The following is a 15,035-nucleotide window of genomic DNA, read 5'->3' as shown; positions in this document are numbered from 1 at the left end:
GGAGGAGATTCTGAGTGTTCTTAGAGATCAGGGATGCCTTTCCAAGGAGGAAGGCCAGGGCAAGCAGAGGGACCAGAGGCACAGTTGGGAGATGAGCTGGAGGCTCCGACGGGCCCAAGTGATCGGGGTGGCCTGGGACCCAATACCTGAGGCCTGTAGGGTGGGGAGTGAGGACAATAAAGAGACCCAAGCATCCAGACCCTAATGCCCCTGGCTCAAGGAGGTGGGTGAAATACCCAAATCAGTGATTTGCAGAAGCCCCCTAGACAATGGTATGGAGGGTGGACAGTGGTCAGGGAAGAGCCAGGAACACAGAGGAGGACTTTGGGCATTCTGGCTCCCCGTTGGAGGAGAGAAGACGGGGTAGGACCAGGGAAGGAGTGGTACGAGGTCTAGGAGTGTCCTCAGGAAGAAGGAGCAGGTAGGGCTCCCAGGCTTCCAGCTCAGGGTCCTGCGGCAGCACCCAGCCAACAGCTCAGTGCGGACAACCAGGGTGTTCATGGGAGTCTTGAACCCAGAGCCATGTGTGCACGAGAACTCGTGTCTTGAAAAGGGAAGGGATAGCCCCTGGAACATGTGAGAACTGAGAGGAGAAGCAGCCCGGATGCACCCGAGCCAGCCCTGCCTCCTAAGAGGAGACTCCCTGGAGGAGACTCAGCAGAACCCACAGAGGAGGGGACCCAGGAGAGAAGCGACAGGGGAGAATCAGTGTTTGGAGGACAGATGGACTCTGCAGCCTGTGAAGATAAAGATAAGGCTTTAGTGCGGCCCCTGTACTTAGGGAGGGCTGTCCAGCCTGCGATGGCCTGAGGGTGAAATAGAGCAAAGAAGCGTGCAGATGACCATTTCTCAGGGCAGATGAGAGGCAGCCAAAGCAATAGGCCAGGTTTGGTAGGTTCTGGGGCCAGGACATTTTTAGACTGAGAAGAGCAATGCAGAGGAATCCAGGAGAGGAGACAAATGGAGCTCACTGTATGAGGGCTGGACACAGAGACGATGGTGTGCCCCGTGTCTACCTAGGGACTGGCTGGTGTGTACATCTTGAGATGTAGTACTGTCATCCACTCACCAAATGTCAAGTGACCCTCTACTGGGTTCCAGGCAGTGCCAAGAGGTGGAGGCTGACTGCTGAATACACTCCTTTACCCCGGATCCTCAGGAGCCCATGGTGTGGACTCAGAGGGGATGTAGACAGTGCCTGGTCCCTCCCTCTCCTCAAGGACTCAACCCCTTTGAGCAACCCTGCCTGTGACACTTCCCACGGACCCCAGGAGAGGCCGAGATATTGTCAGGGAGATGGAGAAACCCTTTCGTCACCTTGCACAGGGGCCTCCCTGACCACTGCCCAGAAATCCAATGAAGCAACAGCAAAGCCTGAGTCAAGTCCACCTCGCACCTGGGAGGAGGCCAGGGGTGGGGCGGGTCAGGTTGAGTCTTTGCATCAGGCCCAGGCTGAGCATAAAAGGAGGGTCCCTCAGGTGGGAGGAGGCAGACTGGGCACCATGGAGACCCAGAGGGCCAGCCTCTCCCTGGGACGGTGGTCACTGTGGCTGCTGCTGCTGGGGCTAGCGCTGCCCTCGGCCAGCGCCCAGGCCCTCAGCTACAGGGAGGCCGTGCTTCGTGCTGTGGATCAGCTCAATGAGCAATCCTCAGAACCTAACATTTACCGTCTTCTCGAGCTGGACCAGCCTCCTCAGGATGTAAGTCAGGGAGGGGGCTGGGGAAGGGACCCTCTGGGTGGAGGAGCAGAGACACAGAGCAGAGAAGGAAGCCTGAGCCCAAGCCCAGTCTCCCCACTCTGATCCTCGAGCAGGATGAAGACCCAGACAGCCCGAAGCGGGTGAGCTTCAGGGTGAAGGAGACCGTGTGCTCCAGGACCACCCAGCAGCCCCCCGAGCAGTGTGACTTCAAGGAGAATGGGGTGAGCCTGGGGGCTGGGGGCACAGGAGGCTGCTTCCCAGATTGCTGAACAGGGGGCTTCGAGCAAGGTTCCCAGCCCCTGGTGTGAGGCTGGGAGCTTATGGCCTGGGGGTGGGTGGTTCCACTTTGACCCTGAGCCTCCCCTTCCAGCTGCTGAAACGCTGTGAGGGGACAGTCACCCTGGACCAGGTCAGGGGTAACTTCGACATCACCTGTAATAATGTAAGTGGCCCCTTCTGTACTGTGGGAACTGCTGTGCCGGTGGGTTGTGGAACTTCCTTTGGACCAATGACCCACTGCCCCATCCAGGGCAGAGAAAGACTCTCCTATCCTGCCCCCTCCCTCCCCGAGCCCCAGATCTCCCGTCCTGGCTGTGTGTCCCTTAGAGCAGTGGTTCTCTCCTGGGGTCCCCACCCAGAGAACTTGTCAGAAAGGCAGATTCTCAGCCCCACTCAGGCCACCTGAGTTGGACTCTGGGGTGGGGTCTGACCATTTGTCTTTTCCCAGGACTTCCAGGGATTCTGACTGTGCTAAAGTTTTGAGAGTCACGAGCCCTCAACCTCTGCTCTCTTCCAGCTTTGCTGGGATGGGCTTGTGACTCTGGGAAGCCCTTGTCTTCCTTTAGTCTCTTCATCTATTTCTGAGTGTGGGGATTCCACCTCATGCTCCAAATATGACAGCCAGAGGTGAACTTGTGCCTGAGGATCCTGGTGTGACCCTGAAACAGGAAGGGCCAGGTGGGGAGGGATCTTGGGTTGATGGTGATGCAGTACCAACAAGCAACCTGTGTTTTTCTTGTTTCACAGCACAAGAGCATCAGGATTACAAAGCAGCCATGGGCACCACCACAGGCAGCCCGATTATGTCGCATTGTAGTGATAAGGGTTTGCAGATAATCAGCTCTTGTAGATTTCTGTCATAAGCCGGTAAAGAGTCCTAAGGGTTTTCTTACTCTGCCTCAAGCTACTGGATCTGAAAAATAAATTCTTGTGACATGATATCCTCCAGGTCTCAATTTCATTGTCTCCTCTCCTCACAGTTATCAAGAAAGAATCTTGAACTATTTCATGTCTCGTGTGTGTGTACCCGTGTGTGTGTGTGTCTATGAGTGTATGTGTGTGTGAGATCACTCCTGTGAACACAGAGAAGGGTGAGGGCCCTGTTCCTTCCACGCAGGAGGCAGTAGCCTCAGGAGCTCCAGGACAGCGTCTCCATCCTTGGGCGCCTCCCGAACACTTCACCCGCCCCACTCTGCCCTCCTCCTCCAACACCCAGTAGGACCTAAGGAGACCTGCTGTGTGTGCAGTGCTGGTGGGAATGCTGCTCCTGCTCGCATGGAGCTGACAGTCCACGAGGGCCCATGCTTCTCACCTTGTGAAGCACTCAGAGAGACGCAGTTGAGTCTCAGGGCTCAGCCTGCAGGTGCAATGCCCATGAGTCTCATGGACATGACGCTGGCTGGGAGGAGCAGAGGAGGGGGCGATGCAGGATCGGGGCTCATACCTGAGTTTGCTGGGGAAAAGGTGCATGCGGATTTCTGAAAGACCAGGTGTGGAGGCGGGGGCAACCACTCTAAGATGAGGACTGTGATGTCTTTTCTGAGCAGACCTCAGTTCCGACAGGCAGTGAGGACTAAACCAGGAAAGCCGGAAGCTTTCACCTTTCGCATCACAGGAAGTACATCCTGAGGACCCGGAAGTGGACCCTCCTAAGGATCAGGGAAGGACGGGGGAAGAGGGCTTCAGTCTGAAGTGTGTAAGAGTGAAAGGCCCAGAGGCAGGAAAGCAAAGAGAGGATTTCAGGGTTACCAGAACCTGTCACTACGTGTATTGCTGATTATGCTCTATTGTAATCAAGTCGCTTTCAGCCTTTGATTTGGGAAAAGGATACAACTTGACCACAGTGCAGGGTCAAACCTGGACAAGGAAACCAGGGTGCCCAGAAGCCCACCTCTCGTTCCTCTCCAAGGCTGAGTGTGTAACCACCACCATCCATCCAAGCTGCCATCTTCCGTGGTGTCCGAGACAATTGTCCCGAGTCCCAGAGGCCCACAGAGGCCATGAACTACCCCTGGACGGCAGTCACGTGGCCATCCCAAGGGAAACTGGATTAGAATTTGCTTCACGGCCTCTGGGCCCCTTTAATATTTTGGCTTATTATCTGTCCCAGTTGCACTCCCTCCACACCCCAGCGCTGGCCACTCTGCTTGGTGACTTGTCCAGATGACTGGACATGGAGTCACTTGGGGGTCAAATTAGAAGGGATGTCCGGAACATTGATGTCCTATGTCAGAAAAGAGGAGGAGGTGCCTTCTGTGCCTGCAGATCCCTGCAGGCTTCCCAAGGAGGTAAAGCAGTGCAAGCAGAGAGATATCAGGGGCAGAGATGTGGGGAGGAGCAGGAGGCTCTGAGTGGCCTGAGGGATTTGGGTGATGGGACAGCCTGACACCCAAGGCCCGCAAGTCTGGGGTAAGAAAAACTAAGAATAGCAACTGTCTAGGCCCTGATGCCAGGGCGGGGGGTTGTAGGCTGGGGAGGCAGGAGGTGAAATGGTCAAATGGGCAGTGTGTTGGAGCCTTAGAAAAATAGCATGGAGGGTGGACAGTGGTCAGGGAGAAGCTGGTATTCGAGGAAGGTGGAGTCTGGAGGTTGCGGCTTCCCTGAGAGGAGAGAAGACAGGGTAGGCCCAGGGCAGGTGTGCTGGGAGGTCAGGGGAGTGTCCTCAGGAGGAAGAAGGAGCAGGTGGGGCTCCCATGCTTCCAGCTCAGGGCTCCTGTGGCAGTACCCAGCCAACAGCCCAGTGCGGACAACCAGGCTCTTTATGGGAGTCTTGAAACCAGAGGCAAAGACCGTATGTGTGTGATGGGCACTGGTGTCTTGAGAAGGGCTGTCCCCAGGAATGTGTGAGGAGTGGGAGGAGAAGCAGCCCGGATGATCCTCAGCCAGCCCTGCCTCCTAAGAGGAGGACTTAAGAGGAGAGTCCTTGGAGAAGAGTCAGCAGAAGCCCCCAGGGAGGAGGGGACCCAAGAGGGCACAGCAAGGGAGAATTGGTCAGGGGCAAGTTCAGGAAGACAGAGGGTCCCCAGAACCTGTGGAGATAAGACAAGGCTTGAGTGTGGCCTCTGGATCTAGGGAGGGCTGCTCAGCCTGTGATGGGCTTGAATGTAAGCCAGCAAAGAATTGCTGGAAGTGGTGTAGGTAACACTTCCTCAGGCTCTGTTGGGGAGGGGCCAGGACAACACACCATGTTTTGTGGGGTCTGAGGACAAGACGGTATTAAACTGAGAAAATGAATGAAGAGGAGTCCAGGAGAGGGGAGAAATGGGACTCACTCTCTGAGGCCTGGGCACAGAGTAATAGATAGTATGGGCTTTGTGTCTGCCTAGGGACTAGCTGTGTGTGTAAGTCTTAAGTTGTGAGTAGTACTGTCAAGCATCATTAAATGACTCCCTATTGGGTTCTAGGCAGTACTGAGAGCTGAAGGTTGAGTGCACAATACACTTCTTTATCCTGAATCCTGAGAGACCATAGAGGGGAAGCCGAGGAGATGTAGACAGTGCCTGGCCCTTCCGTCTCCTGGAATACTCAATCCTCTTGGGCAAGCCTGCCTGTGACACTTCCCATGGACCACAGCAGGGCCCAAGACATTGTCAGGGAGATGGAGAAACCATTTCTTCACCTTGCACAGGGGCCTCCCTGCCTACTACCCAGCAATCCCATGAAGCAACAGCAGGGGCTGAGGCAAGTCCACTTCACACCCTGGGAGGAAGGCAGGGATGGGGCGGGTCAGGAAGAGTCCTGGTTGAGCCTTTGCATCAGGGCCCAGGCTGAGCATAAAAGGAGGGCCCCTCAGGCTGAGAGGAGGCAGTTTAGGGACCATGGAGACCCAGAGGGCCAGCTTCTCCCTGGGATGGTCGTCACTGTGGCTACTGCTGCTGGGACTAGTGGTGCCCTCGGCCAGCGCCCAGGACCTCAGCTACAGGGAGGCCGTGCTTCGTGCTGTGGATCAGTTCAATGAGAGGTCCTCAGAAGCTAATCTCTACCGCCTCCTGGAGCTAGACCCGCCTCCCGAGCAGGATGTGAGTTGGGGAGGGGGCTGGGAAGGGGATCTGTCTCCTGACATCCTCGGCACTGTTGCCCTCTTCATTAAGGCTGGTTCTCTTGTCAGGAAGGCACTTTTCCCACTACGTGGGTTCCCACCTCTTCTAGGAAACCCTCCCAGACCTGGGTCATCTCCCAGCACCAGGCTTCCTGTCTTAGCATCTCTGCTGTGGGAACAGGCACCCTGCACACCTGGCTCAGGCTCCCTGGACTTCTGGGAGCTCCAGGGATGGAGGGGGTCACTGAAGTGACTTCTCTGCTAAAGTCCCCCCTGAACCTTGGTGTCTCTCTGCCAGGGGGAGCTCCATCAGCCTGGAAGTTCCAGTGACAAGGGCTCTCCCTGCAGGCGGCCCTGACCTCCCTCAGCCCCTCTGAGGGGAGGCGCTGCCATCAGCGCTGCTGTGAGGGCCGCTCCTGCTCTCTGTGTGTCCATGAGGCCGGGCACGGGCTCTGTCCCCTCCCCTGTGCTCCCAGCACCAAACCCAGGGCCGGACACACAGGGGGCTGGAGAGGCTGCCGTCCGGGTTGGGGGCAGGGAGACAGATCAGAGAAGGAAACATAAGCCGAGCCCAGTCCCCCCACTTTGATCCTTGACCAGGTGGAGCACCCGGGAGCTCGAAAGCCTGTGAGCTTCACAGTGAAGGAGACCATGTGCCCCAGGACGACCCCGCAGCCCCCAGAGCAGTGTGACTTCAAGGAGAATGGGGTGAGCCTGGGGGCTGAAGGAGCAGGAAAATGCTTCTCAGGGAGCTGAACAGGGGGCTTCTGGGAAAGAATTGCAGTCCCTGGGGTGAGGTGGGGTGTGGCTGGGAGATATTGCCTGGAGTTTCTAGTTTGACTTCAAGCCTTCTTTTCCAGCTGGTGAAACAGTGTGTGGGGACAGTCACCCGGTACTGGATCAGGGGTGATTTCGACATCACTTGTAATAATGTAAGTGGCCCCTTTTGTACTGTGAGGACTGCTAGAGGGGTGGGTTGTGGAATTACCTTTGGCCCAATGACCCACTGCCCCATCCAGGGCAGAGAAAGGTTCTCCTACCCTGGCCTCTCCCTCCCCTGAGCCCCAGGTCTCCAGTCCTGGCTCTGTGTCCCTTAGAGCAGTGGTTCCCTACTGGGGTCCCCAACTGGGAACTGACATAGAGGCAGATTCTCAGCCCCACTCAGATCTCCTGAATCAGACTCCTGGATGGGGGGCAGCCTTTGTATTTTCACAAAGCCTCCAGGGGCTTCTTTCGATGCTGAAGTTTGAAACTCATTGACTCAAATCATGAGCTCTCAACTCCTGGTTCCCTTCCAGCTTTGTTGGGATGGGCTTGTGACCCTGGGAAGCCCCCTGTCACCTAAGGGACTTTGGTTTGCTTATCTATCTGTGGTGTGTTGATTTAACCACAGGCTCCAAACATCATATAGGAGGTAAACTGGGGCTCCAAGCTTCCTGATGTGGCCCAGGAATCGGAGTGTTCAAGTGGCAAGGGGTCTGGTTTTAATGCTGAGCCAATACCCCAAAGCAACTATTTCCTCCTGGTTCACAGATTCAGAGTGCGGGGCTATTCCGCCGGCTGAGGGACTCAATCCGGAGAGGTCAGCAGAAAATCCTCGAAAAAGCAAGGAGAATTGGTGAGAGAATCAAAGATATCTTCAGGGGATATAGTCCTTAGGATCAGGTTATCCTGGCTCAGATTTCTGAACTCTGAAAAATAAATTCTTCTAAAAACAACTTCATCAACATTCAAATTCACTTCTCTTCCCTCTCAGTCTTACCAGGACCAGGTCCTTAACTCTGAGAGTCCTCTTGAGTGTATGTGTGTGTGTGTGAGAGAGAGAGACAGACAGAGATCACTCCTATTAACTCCCAGATGGGTGAGGCAGGTCTCCTTTCAGGAGGGTATGCGGTTACAGGGATGTAATGACAACCATAGCTAACACGGATGTATGGTATATTTGAAAGTTGTTAAGAGAGTAGAGCCTAAGTGTTCTCATCACAAGGAGAAGACCTCATTTGTTTTTTGTATCTCTATGAGATGACGGATGTTAAGGAAACTTACTGTGGTACTCATTTCACAATATAGGTAAGTAAATTCGTTATGCGTACACTTGAAATTTGTAGTGCTGTATGTCAATTATATCTCAAATGAAACTGGAAAAAACATTTAAAGAGTGTGAAAGGATTATTACAGCAAAAAGTTTGTGAACCGCTACTTAGAGAAACTCTCCATGGGTGTGCAGGGAGACATATATGATAATCCAATTGGAGTGTTGGTCTGTTTCTTCAATAGATACCAAACAGCAGTGAACACAAATAAACGGATTACCGTGTATCATTGAAAAACAAAACGAAACAAAAAAAATTGTGCAAAATGAGCTAGTAAATATGTAATAAGGCTACCTATATAATGTCCAAAAGCGTGGAAACCATACTATGTTTTGCTTGTGGGTACTGGTGGTAAAAACAAAAAAACGTGCTGGAACACAACTGAGCAGGTCAACGCGCAAGGACAGTCCTCATCCGTTCCACTAGAGTCGCATTCTGGCCCCAAACTACGCTTCCCGGCAGGCTGCGCGCCGCGCCGTGACGCACTTTCTGCAGACTCACTTCCTTGCCTTTGCGTTGTTCGTTGGTAGGGCAGGGCCCCCGCTATCTTTTAGCAGCTGGATGCGGTTGCTGGTAACTTTGATGCTGCCGCGTAGCGCAGCCGGGAGCAGATGCGGACCTCGCGGGAGCAGTTCCTGGGCTTGCCCGTGAACTGTGAGGTGGACCAGCTGGCCAAGTACTAGGGCAGGAAGAGAGCGACCGCCCCACCGCACCACCTCCCCGGGTGTTCGGACCTCAGGCGCAGGCCTGGCGTGGGCCTGGGTGTCGCGGGGCTGATTTCCTAAGGAGTTGTGGAGAGGCGCGCTGAGGATGCGACCACCTCTCCCAACTGCTTGCCTTCCTTGTGGGTGGGGCGGCGTTCCCTCCCTCGGTGTCCAGTACCCTGTTCTTGTGGTTTATAGCTACCTCCCCAGAGTCCCTGGCCTCGCCTTCCGCCGCGGGGGTCCTGTCTGCGCCGTCCACTCCAGCGGCAAATCCGCTGGCGGCGAAAATTGAGCGCTTGAATTGTGGCGAGTGCTACTGAAGAACTACAGTCTTACGTCCTGTTAATTAATATCTAACTGAATAATGAAGAAGTCTAGAACTTGTTTTTCATCAGACACAAGGTGGTTGTTCAGTCGCTAAGTCGCGTCCGACTCTTTCGACCCCATGGACTATACCCCATCACGCTCCTTTCTCCATGAGATCTCCCAGCAAGAGTACTGGAGTGGGTTACCATTTCCTTCTCCAGGGAATCTTCCCTACTCAGGGGTCAAACCTGTGACTCCTGCATTGGAGGCAGGTTCTTTACAGCTGAGCCACCGGGAAAGCTCCCGACACAGTTATTATTTTGCTGAGACTACATTTCGCTTTAACCGTTTTTTTAACGTCTTTTGAAATGTGCTGTAGGTGTGCAAAACACATCTAATGTCAAAGAGATAACGGGGGTCGGGGCAGGAGAACCTAACCTATTGATAACCATTTAACATTGCATATGTGTTGAAATGATAATATCTTAGATATGTAGGGTTGAAGAAGTGAAGTTAGTCACTCAGTGTTGTCCGACTCTTTGGGACCCCATGGACTATTTAGTCCCCCAGGCTTCTCTGTCCACGTGATTTCTCCAGGCAAAAATACTGGAGTGGGTTGCCATTACATTCTTCACAGGATCTTCCCAACCCAAGGATAGAACCCAGGTCTCCCACATTGCAGGCAGATTCTTTACCCTCTGAGCTACCAGGGAAGCCCATAAAATTAATTTCACCTTTTAAAAAACTATTTGAGATGGCTGCTATGGAATTATTTTTCCCCAGTGGTGCCGTGTGGTATGCGGGAATCGGGAATCTTAGTTCCCAGACCAGGGATGGAACCCGTGTCTCCTGCGGTGGAAGCACAGAGTCTTACCTCTGGGACCGCCAGGGAAGTCCAGGAAATTTAAAATTACGTATGTGGTTGGCACCGTAAATCCTATATTGCTCTTGGATAGCGCTGCTCTGGGAGAAGGGATATTTCTGCATCTGACAGAGCCTTCCTGGGCTCTTGGGGATGCTTCCTAGAGGAGCTGTTGTGTCTGGAGGGCGTTCTTACCCTGTCTTGTCTGAAGGGGGTCTGGTCTACCACATTTAATGTTACTTTTGGAGGTTCCTGCAGAATGGCTTTTTCAGCCCCTCTTCCCTAGCCACCAGGCACCTTCCTGGGTTGGGTTGTGCTGTAGAGAGAAAACGAAGGACCCGATGGTGACCTGAGAATGTGAGATGGGAGGAGGATGCATCTGTCACGACCAAATGCCTGCTGGTACTCACGTTTTCTTTTCTACCAAAGTAAAGAAGATTCTAATGGTTTTAGAAGCCACGTTTGCAATTTTAATATATGCTGAACTGCCATGTAGTTTGTAGTTTGTGCCCACCAATTATTAAAGAGACATTGTTTTCTCATTGACTTGAAATGCCGTATATTCCACATACTACGATTAGGTTGTCCTTCATTCCACCCACCCATCCAGCCAGCCATTCATCCTTCTTCCTCTGCAATAAAAAGTGTAGATATGACCAACCTATGATTGACCTGGATCATGAGGGAGGGAGGACATTATATTAAGTATAATATGTACAAATATATAAGTAGAGCAGAATAAGGGGGATCCAGAGTGCCAGGGTGTAGAGGCAGAGTTGGGCGATCAGGGTTGGCTTCTGTGAGGAACTATGTGTGAGCAGAAGCTTGAAAGAGGTAAGGAAGGTATATATGTGGGTGTGGTGGGAGACTCTTCTGGGCATGGAAACAATCAGTGCAGAGATAGGAAAGTAAGGAGGCCAGCGTGATCAGAGTACAGAGAGCAAGGAGGAGAAGAAAATATTAAAAGAGGCCCCTCTGAGTCCTGCAAGTTAAAAAATCTTAAAAGTGTAACTAGATCTTTCAGTTCTGTGTATTTAACTGATTCTTTTTACTATTATTATCTTACTTTAGCTGGGCTGAGTTTTTGTTGCAGCACACAGGCTTAGTTGCTCCAGGGCAGGTGAGATCTTAGTTCCCTGACCAGGGATTGAACCTGCATTGCAAGGCGGATTCTTAACCACTGGACCACCAGGGAAGTCACCAGTTTTGTGGTTTATAAGTGCTACGGTCTACAGGGTCACAAAAGGGTCGGACTTAGTGACCAAACAACTGCAAAGTTATTTGATATCATAAATCACATTTTTGTTCATTTATTGAAAACTTGAAACTGCCTCCATTGGTAGATACAAAGTTATTCTGGATATTCCTGAGCTCTTAAGACTGCTAGTTTCAGAGTTAAACATCAGTTTCTGTCAGAAGCTTTTTTAAGGTTTTTCTCTATTTGGCATAGCTATGAATTAAATAGTTCTGATTTGTTCTATTCTTTTCTGCTTGTATCTGTTTGGAACTGCTTTCATCAGTTTAAATTGGCTCCACTTCACTCCATTTAGCTTCTCACCTAGTTTCTCCATCTGTCTCAGTGAAGACTCACCCATTTAAATTTGCATTCAGCTAGCCAGTGTAGTTTGGACTTGTTTTTATCACTATGCTCATGCATTTCATTGATTCTGAGAAGTATATTACCTCAAGTTATTAATAAATTAATCTTTTACATGGAAACTTTGGATCATATTGGATCCATTTCAGGCTTTATACTGTTCTGCTACATTTGATTTATTCTTCCTTTTCTCTGTATATCTTTGTTCTTTTATTGCTGAATTATTTAAAACAAATCCCAAATAATGTGATATATCACTCCTAAATATATCACAATGTAGCTATAACAAATAAGGATTTTTAAAAAATATATATAACCACATTATCAGTAGTGTCTTAGTATTTTCTAATAGTTGGCCTGTGTTCAAATTTACCTGATCATCTCAAAGTCTTTTGTGAATTTGAATCAGGATCTTGACAAGATCCACACATTCCTTTTTAAAAAAAATGTTTCTTAAGCCTGTATCAATTCTTCATCCCTCTTCTGTTTTTTTCTCTCCAGGCCATGGATCTATTTATAATGCTCTGAATCTAGAATATAAATCTCCTTTAGATAATATTGTAAAGTAGTTTTCACATAGTAGATTGTAAATCAAGGGGAAAATTGTTTTGAACTTTATCACAAAGTATTCATCAATATGAAAGGTATGGCAATTCCATGGTGGTTCAGTGCTTAGGGCTCAGCACTTTTACTGCCATGGCCTTTACTCAGTCTCTGGTTTGGAACTAAGATCTCGCACACTGCTTGGCATAGCTGGAAAAAAAAAAAAAAACATTACATCATCAGTGGCATTGCTGGCTGTAGTATTTGAATTCCTACCCATACAGCACACCTGTGTCTGTCATCACAAGAAGGTACGCATCATCAATAAGGCACATCCATGTCTGTCTTCATTTGTAACTGTGAAGTGCCTATAGCTATAAGCGTCTGATTATTTCACTGTGTCTCCTAATGTAGTCCTTCCAATAAATTCATATTAAAAAGCATAGTATTTTATTGTGAATTACTTTCCTTTATTTCTCTTTTATATTTTGGGTTAGGGCACTATTTTTAAAAAATTCTGTGTGTGGGGACATTTTATTCAATATGAATCTCATTTCGAGACAGTAAATGAGATGTTACAAAACACAGACTATGAGAAGGAGCCTTTGATCCCAACAGTGTTGAGAACAGAACATGTGTCTGTCTTCTGTCTAACCTTTCAAGGTCTTTCTTAATTAACTCTGCTCCTATCACCCGTTCACTCAAAAGTATTCATTAACTATTAAATGTTAAGTCCAGCTCTGTGTTCTTGGGATGTACCAGTAGTATATCTGGGAGAAGGGTGTTCCAGCATAGGAACCTGTCAGTGCACAGCAGCAGGACAGAGGTCAGTGCAGCTCAGACTGGAGTGAACAAAGGTAGAGTATGGATGGAGTCAGAAAGCCGATAGGTTATGAAAGAATGTAGAACCTAGTGGGCCCCTCTCAGGGCTTGGCTTTTACTCTGAACATTATGGATGTATATATATTCATTTATTTTTGGGTGCACTAGGTCTTCACTGCTGCGTGGGCTTTCTCTAGTTGCAGTGAGTTGGGGCTACTCCCTAGTTGTGGTGCACGGACTTCTCATCGAGGTGGTTTCTCTTATTGTGGAGCATAGGCACACGGGTTAGGGTTAGGGCTTCAGTAGTTGTAGCTCCCAGGCTCTAGAGCACGGGCTCAGTGGTTGTGGCCCATGGGCTTAGTTGCCTCACAGCATGTGGAATCTTCCCACCAAGGATCAGACCTGTGCCGCCTGCATTGTCAAGTGGATTCTTTACCACTGGACCACCAGGGAAGTCCTGGATACATATACATTCTTTCATAAAGTGAACAGTTCTATTGCTTAGAAATGTGCAATAAAGAAGGAAGAGATTGGAATTAGCTTTAGTCACCTGTTCCCAACCCATTCTTCTATTTGTGATCCCAGACAGAACTCTCATGGCTCCAGAGAGTACTTCCTTTGGATCAGTGCGGGTCCTGACTTGATTGGGCTCAGTAGACCCTCTAGAGCAACATGTCTTAGCATCCTTCATTCTGTCCTGAGAGAGTCAGTGAAGTTGGACAGATAATGAATGGGGAATTCAAATGAGGCTTCACATGTGCTCTGGTTAGCCATTATTCTCCACTATCTTCTGTATTAGAGACATCCAGACTGAGGGACTCCTCTATCAATCTACTCTTTCTTTTCATAGAAAAAGTCAGAAAGAATGTCCCCATATTTGTCACGAAGATTGTTCTCTTGTTGGAAACAAACTGTTGTAGCTTATGTGTCCGTGTAACTGGTTATGGCCTAGAAGATAATTTTAGTATAAGTGCAGATGCTTACAGAGCTGACGATGCCTCTGATGTTTACTTGGAAGATTCCTTTTTGGGATAATATATAGAATAATAGGTTCTACTGTGAGGTTTTTGTTTTTTGTTTTCTTTGCTTGATTCAAATAAAATATGTAATAAGTAAAAATTGACTAACGGGTGGTCCAGTGATTAAGAATCCACCTTGTGATGCAAGGGACACTGGTTCAATCCCGGGTCCAGGAAGATCCCACATGTCGCAGAGCAGCTAAGCCTGTGTGTCACAACTACTGAGCCTGTGTTCTAGAGCCCACAAGCTGCAGCTGCTGAGCCCATGCACTGCAACTGCTGAAGCCCGCATGCCTAGAGGCCATGCTCTGCAACAAGAGAAGCTGCCACAATGAGAAGCCCGCCATGCTGCAATGAAGAGTAGCCCCTGCTTGCGGCCACTAGAGAAAGCCCGTGTGCAGCAACAAAAGCAGCAACAAAGACCCACCACAGCCTAAAAATAAAATAAATAAATCTTAAAAAAAAATTGACTGTGGTACATAATCTGAACCTAATCATAAGAAAATGTCAGGAATGTTCTATACATATTCTAAACATGAGAAAGATTTTCTAAAAAAAGAACTCTGTTCTTCAGAAATGCCAATCTCATGAAAGAGACACTAATGGAAACTAAGGAAACATAACTAATTATAATATGATTGTAGACAATCCTGTACTATAGGGAAAATGCTGCTGCTGCTGCTGCTGCTGTTGCTAAGTCGCTTCAGTCGTGTCCAACTCTGTGTAACCCCATAGACGGCAGCCCACCAGGCTCCCCCGTCCCTGGAATTCTCCAGGCAAGAACACTGGAGTGGGTTGCCATTTCCTTCTCCAATGCACGAAAGTGAAAAAGTGAAAGTGAAGTCGCTCAGTCATTATTGGATCAACTGACAACTGGAATACATACGATAGTCATTAAGTTAAAGTGAAAGTTGCTCAGTCGTGTCCGACTCTTTGCAACCCCATGGACTATATAGTCCATGGAATTCTCTAGGCCAGAATGGGTGGCCTGGAGTGGGTAGCCTTTCCTTTCCCTTCTCCAGGGGATCTTCCCAACCCAGGGATGGAACCCAGGTCTCCCACATTGCAGGT

At 49.8% G+C, this 15,035-nt stretch overlaps 2 protein-coding genes across 2 annotated transcripts; both read left to right on the top strand.

Moving 5' to 3' along the window:
- The first annotated feature begins 1,470 nt into the window (after nt 1–1,470).
- On the top strand, nt 1,471–2,920 carry LOC133235434 (cathelicidin-1). The gene is made up of 4 exons (XM_061396956.1): nt 1,471–1,700; nt 1,814–1,921; nt 2,071–2,142; nt 2,727–2,920. Exons 1-4 carry the CDS (start codon nt 1,503–1,505, stop codon nt 2,814–2,816), a joined length of 468 nt encoding a protein of 155 aa, XP_061252940.1. The 5' UTR covers nt 1,471–1,502; the 3' UTR covers nt 2,817–2,920.
- A 2,317-nt stretch (nt 2,921–5,237) lies between these two features.
- LOC133235433 (cathelicidin-7) lies at nt 5,238–7,736 on the top strand. Its single transcript, XM_061396955.1, has 4 exons — nt 5,238–5,998; nt 6,619–6,726; nt 6,879–6,950; nt 7,552–7,736. Exons 1-4 carry the CDS (start codon nt 5,798–5,800, stop codon nt 7,675–7,677), a joined length of 507 nt encoding a protein of 168 aa, XP_061252939.1. The 5' UTR covers nt 5,238–5,797; the 3' UTR covers nt 7,678–7,736.
- Nucleotides 7,737–15,035: the final 7,299 nt, after the last annotated feature.

This window comes from Bos javanicus, chromosome 22 (genome assembly GCF_032452875.1).
Source record: "Bos javanicus breed banteng chromosome 22, ARS-OSU_banteng_1.0, whole genome shotgun sequence".
Classification (NCBI taxonomy): Eukaryota; Metazoa; Chordata; class Mammalia; order Artiodactyla; family Bovidae; genus Bos; species Bos javanicus.
The sequence above is the reverse complement of the archived record's forward strand: the minus strand, read 5'-3'. Positions and strand labels throughout refer to the sequence as shown.

Coding starts and splice junctions, on each gene's coding strand:
- LOC133235434 (XM_061396956.1), top strand. CDS start 1,503: ATGGAGACCCAGAGGGCCAGCCTCTCCCTGGGACGGTGGTCACTGTGG. Junction 1,701..1,813: donor TGGACCAGCCTCCTCAGGAT/GTAAGTCAGGGA, acceptor ATCCTCGAGCAG/GATGAAGACCCAGACAGCCC. Junction 2,143..2,726: donor TCGACATCACCTGTAATAAT/GTAAGTGGCCCC, acceptor CTTGTTTCACAG/CACAAGAGCATCAGGATTAC.
- LOC133235433 (XM_061396955.1), top strand. CDS start 5,798: ATGGAGACCCAGAGGGCCAGCTTCTCCCTGGGATGGTCGTCACTGTGG. Junction 5,999..6,618: donor ACCCGCCTCCCGAGCAGGAT/GTGAGTTGGGGA, acceptor ATCCTTGACCAG/GTGGAGCACCCGGGAGCTCG. Junction 6,951..7,551: donor TCGACATCACTTGTAATAAT/GTAAGTGGCCCC, acceptor CCTGGTTCACAG/ATTCAGAGTGCGGGGCTATT.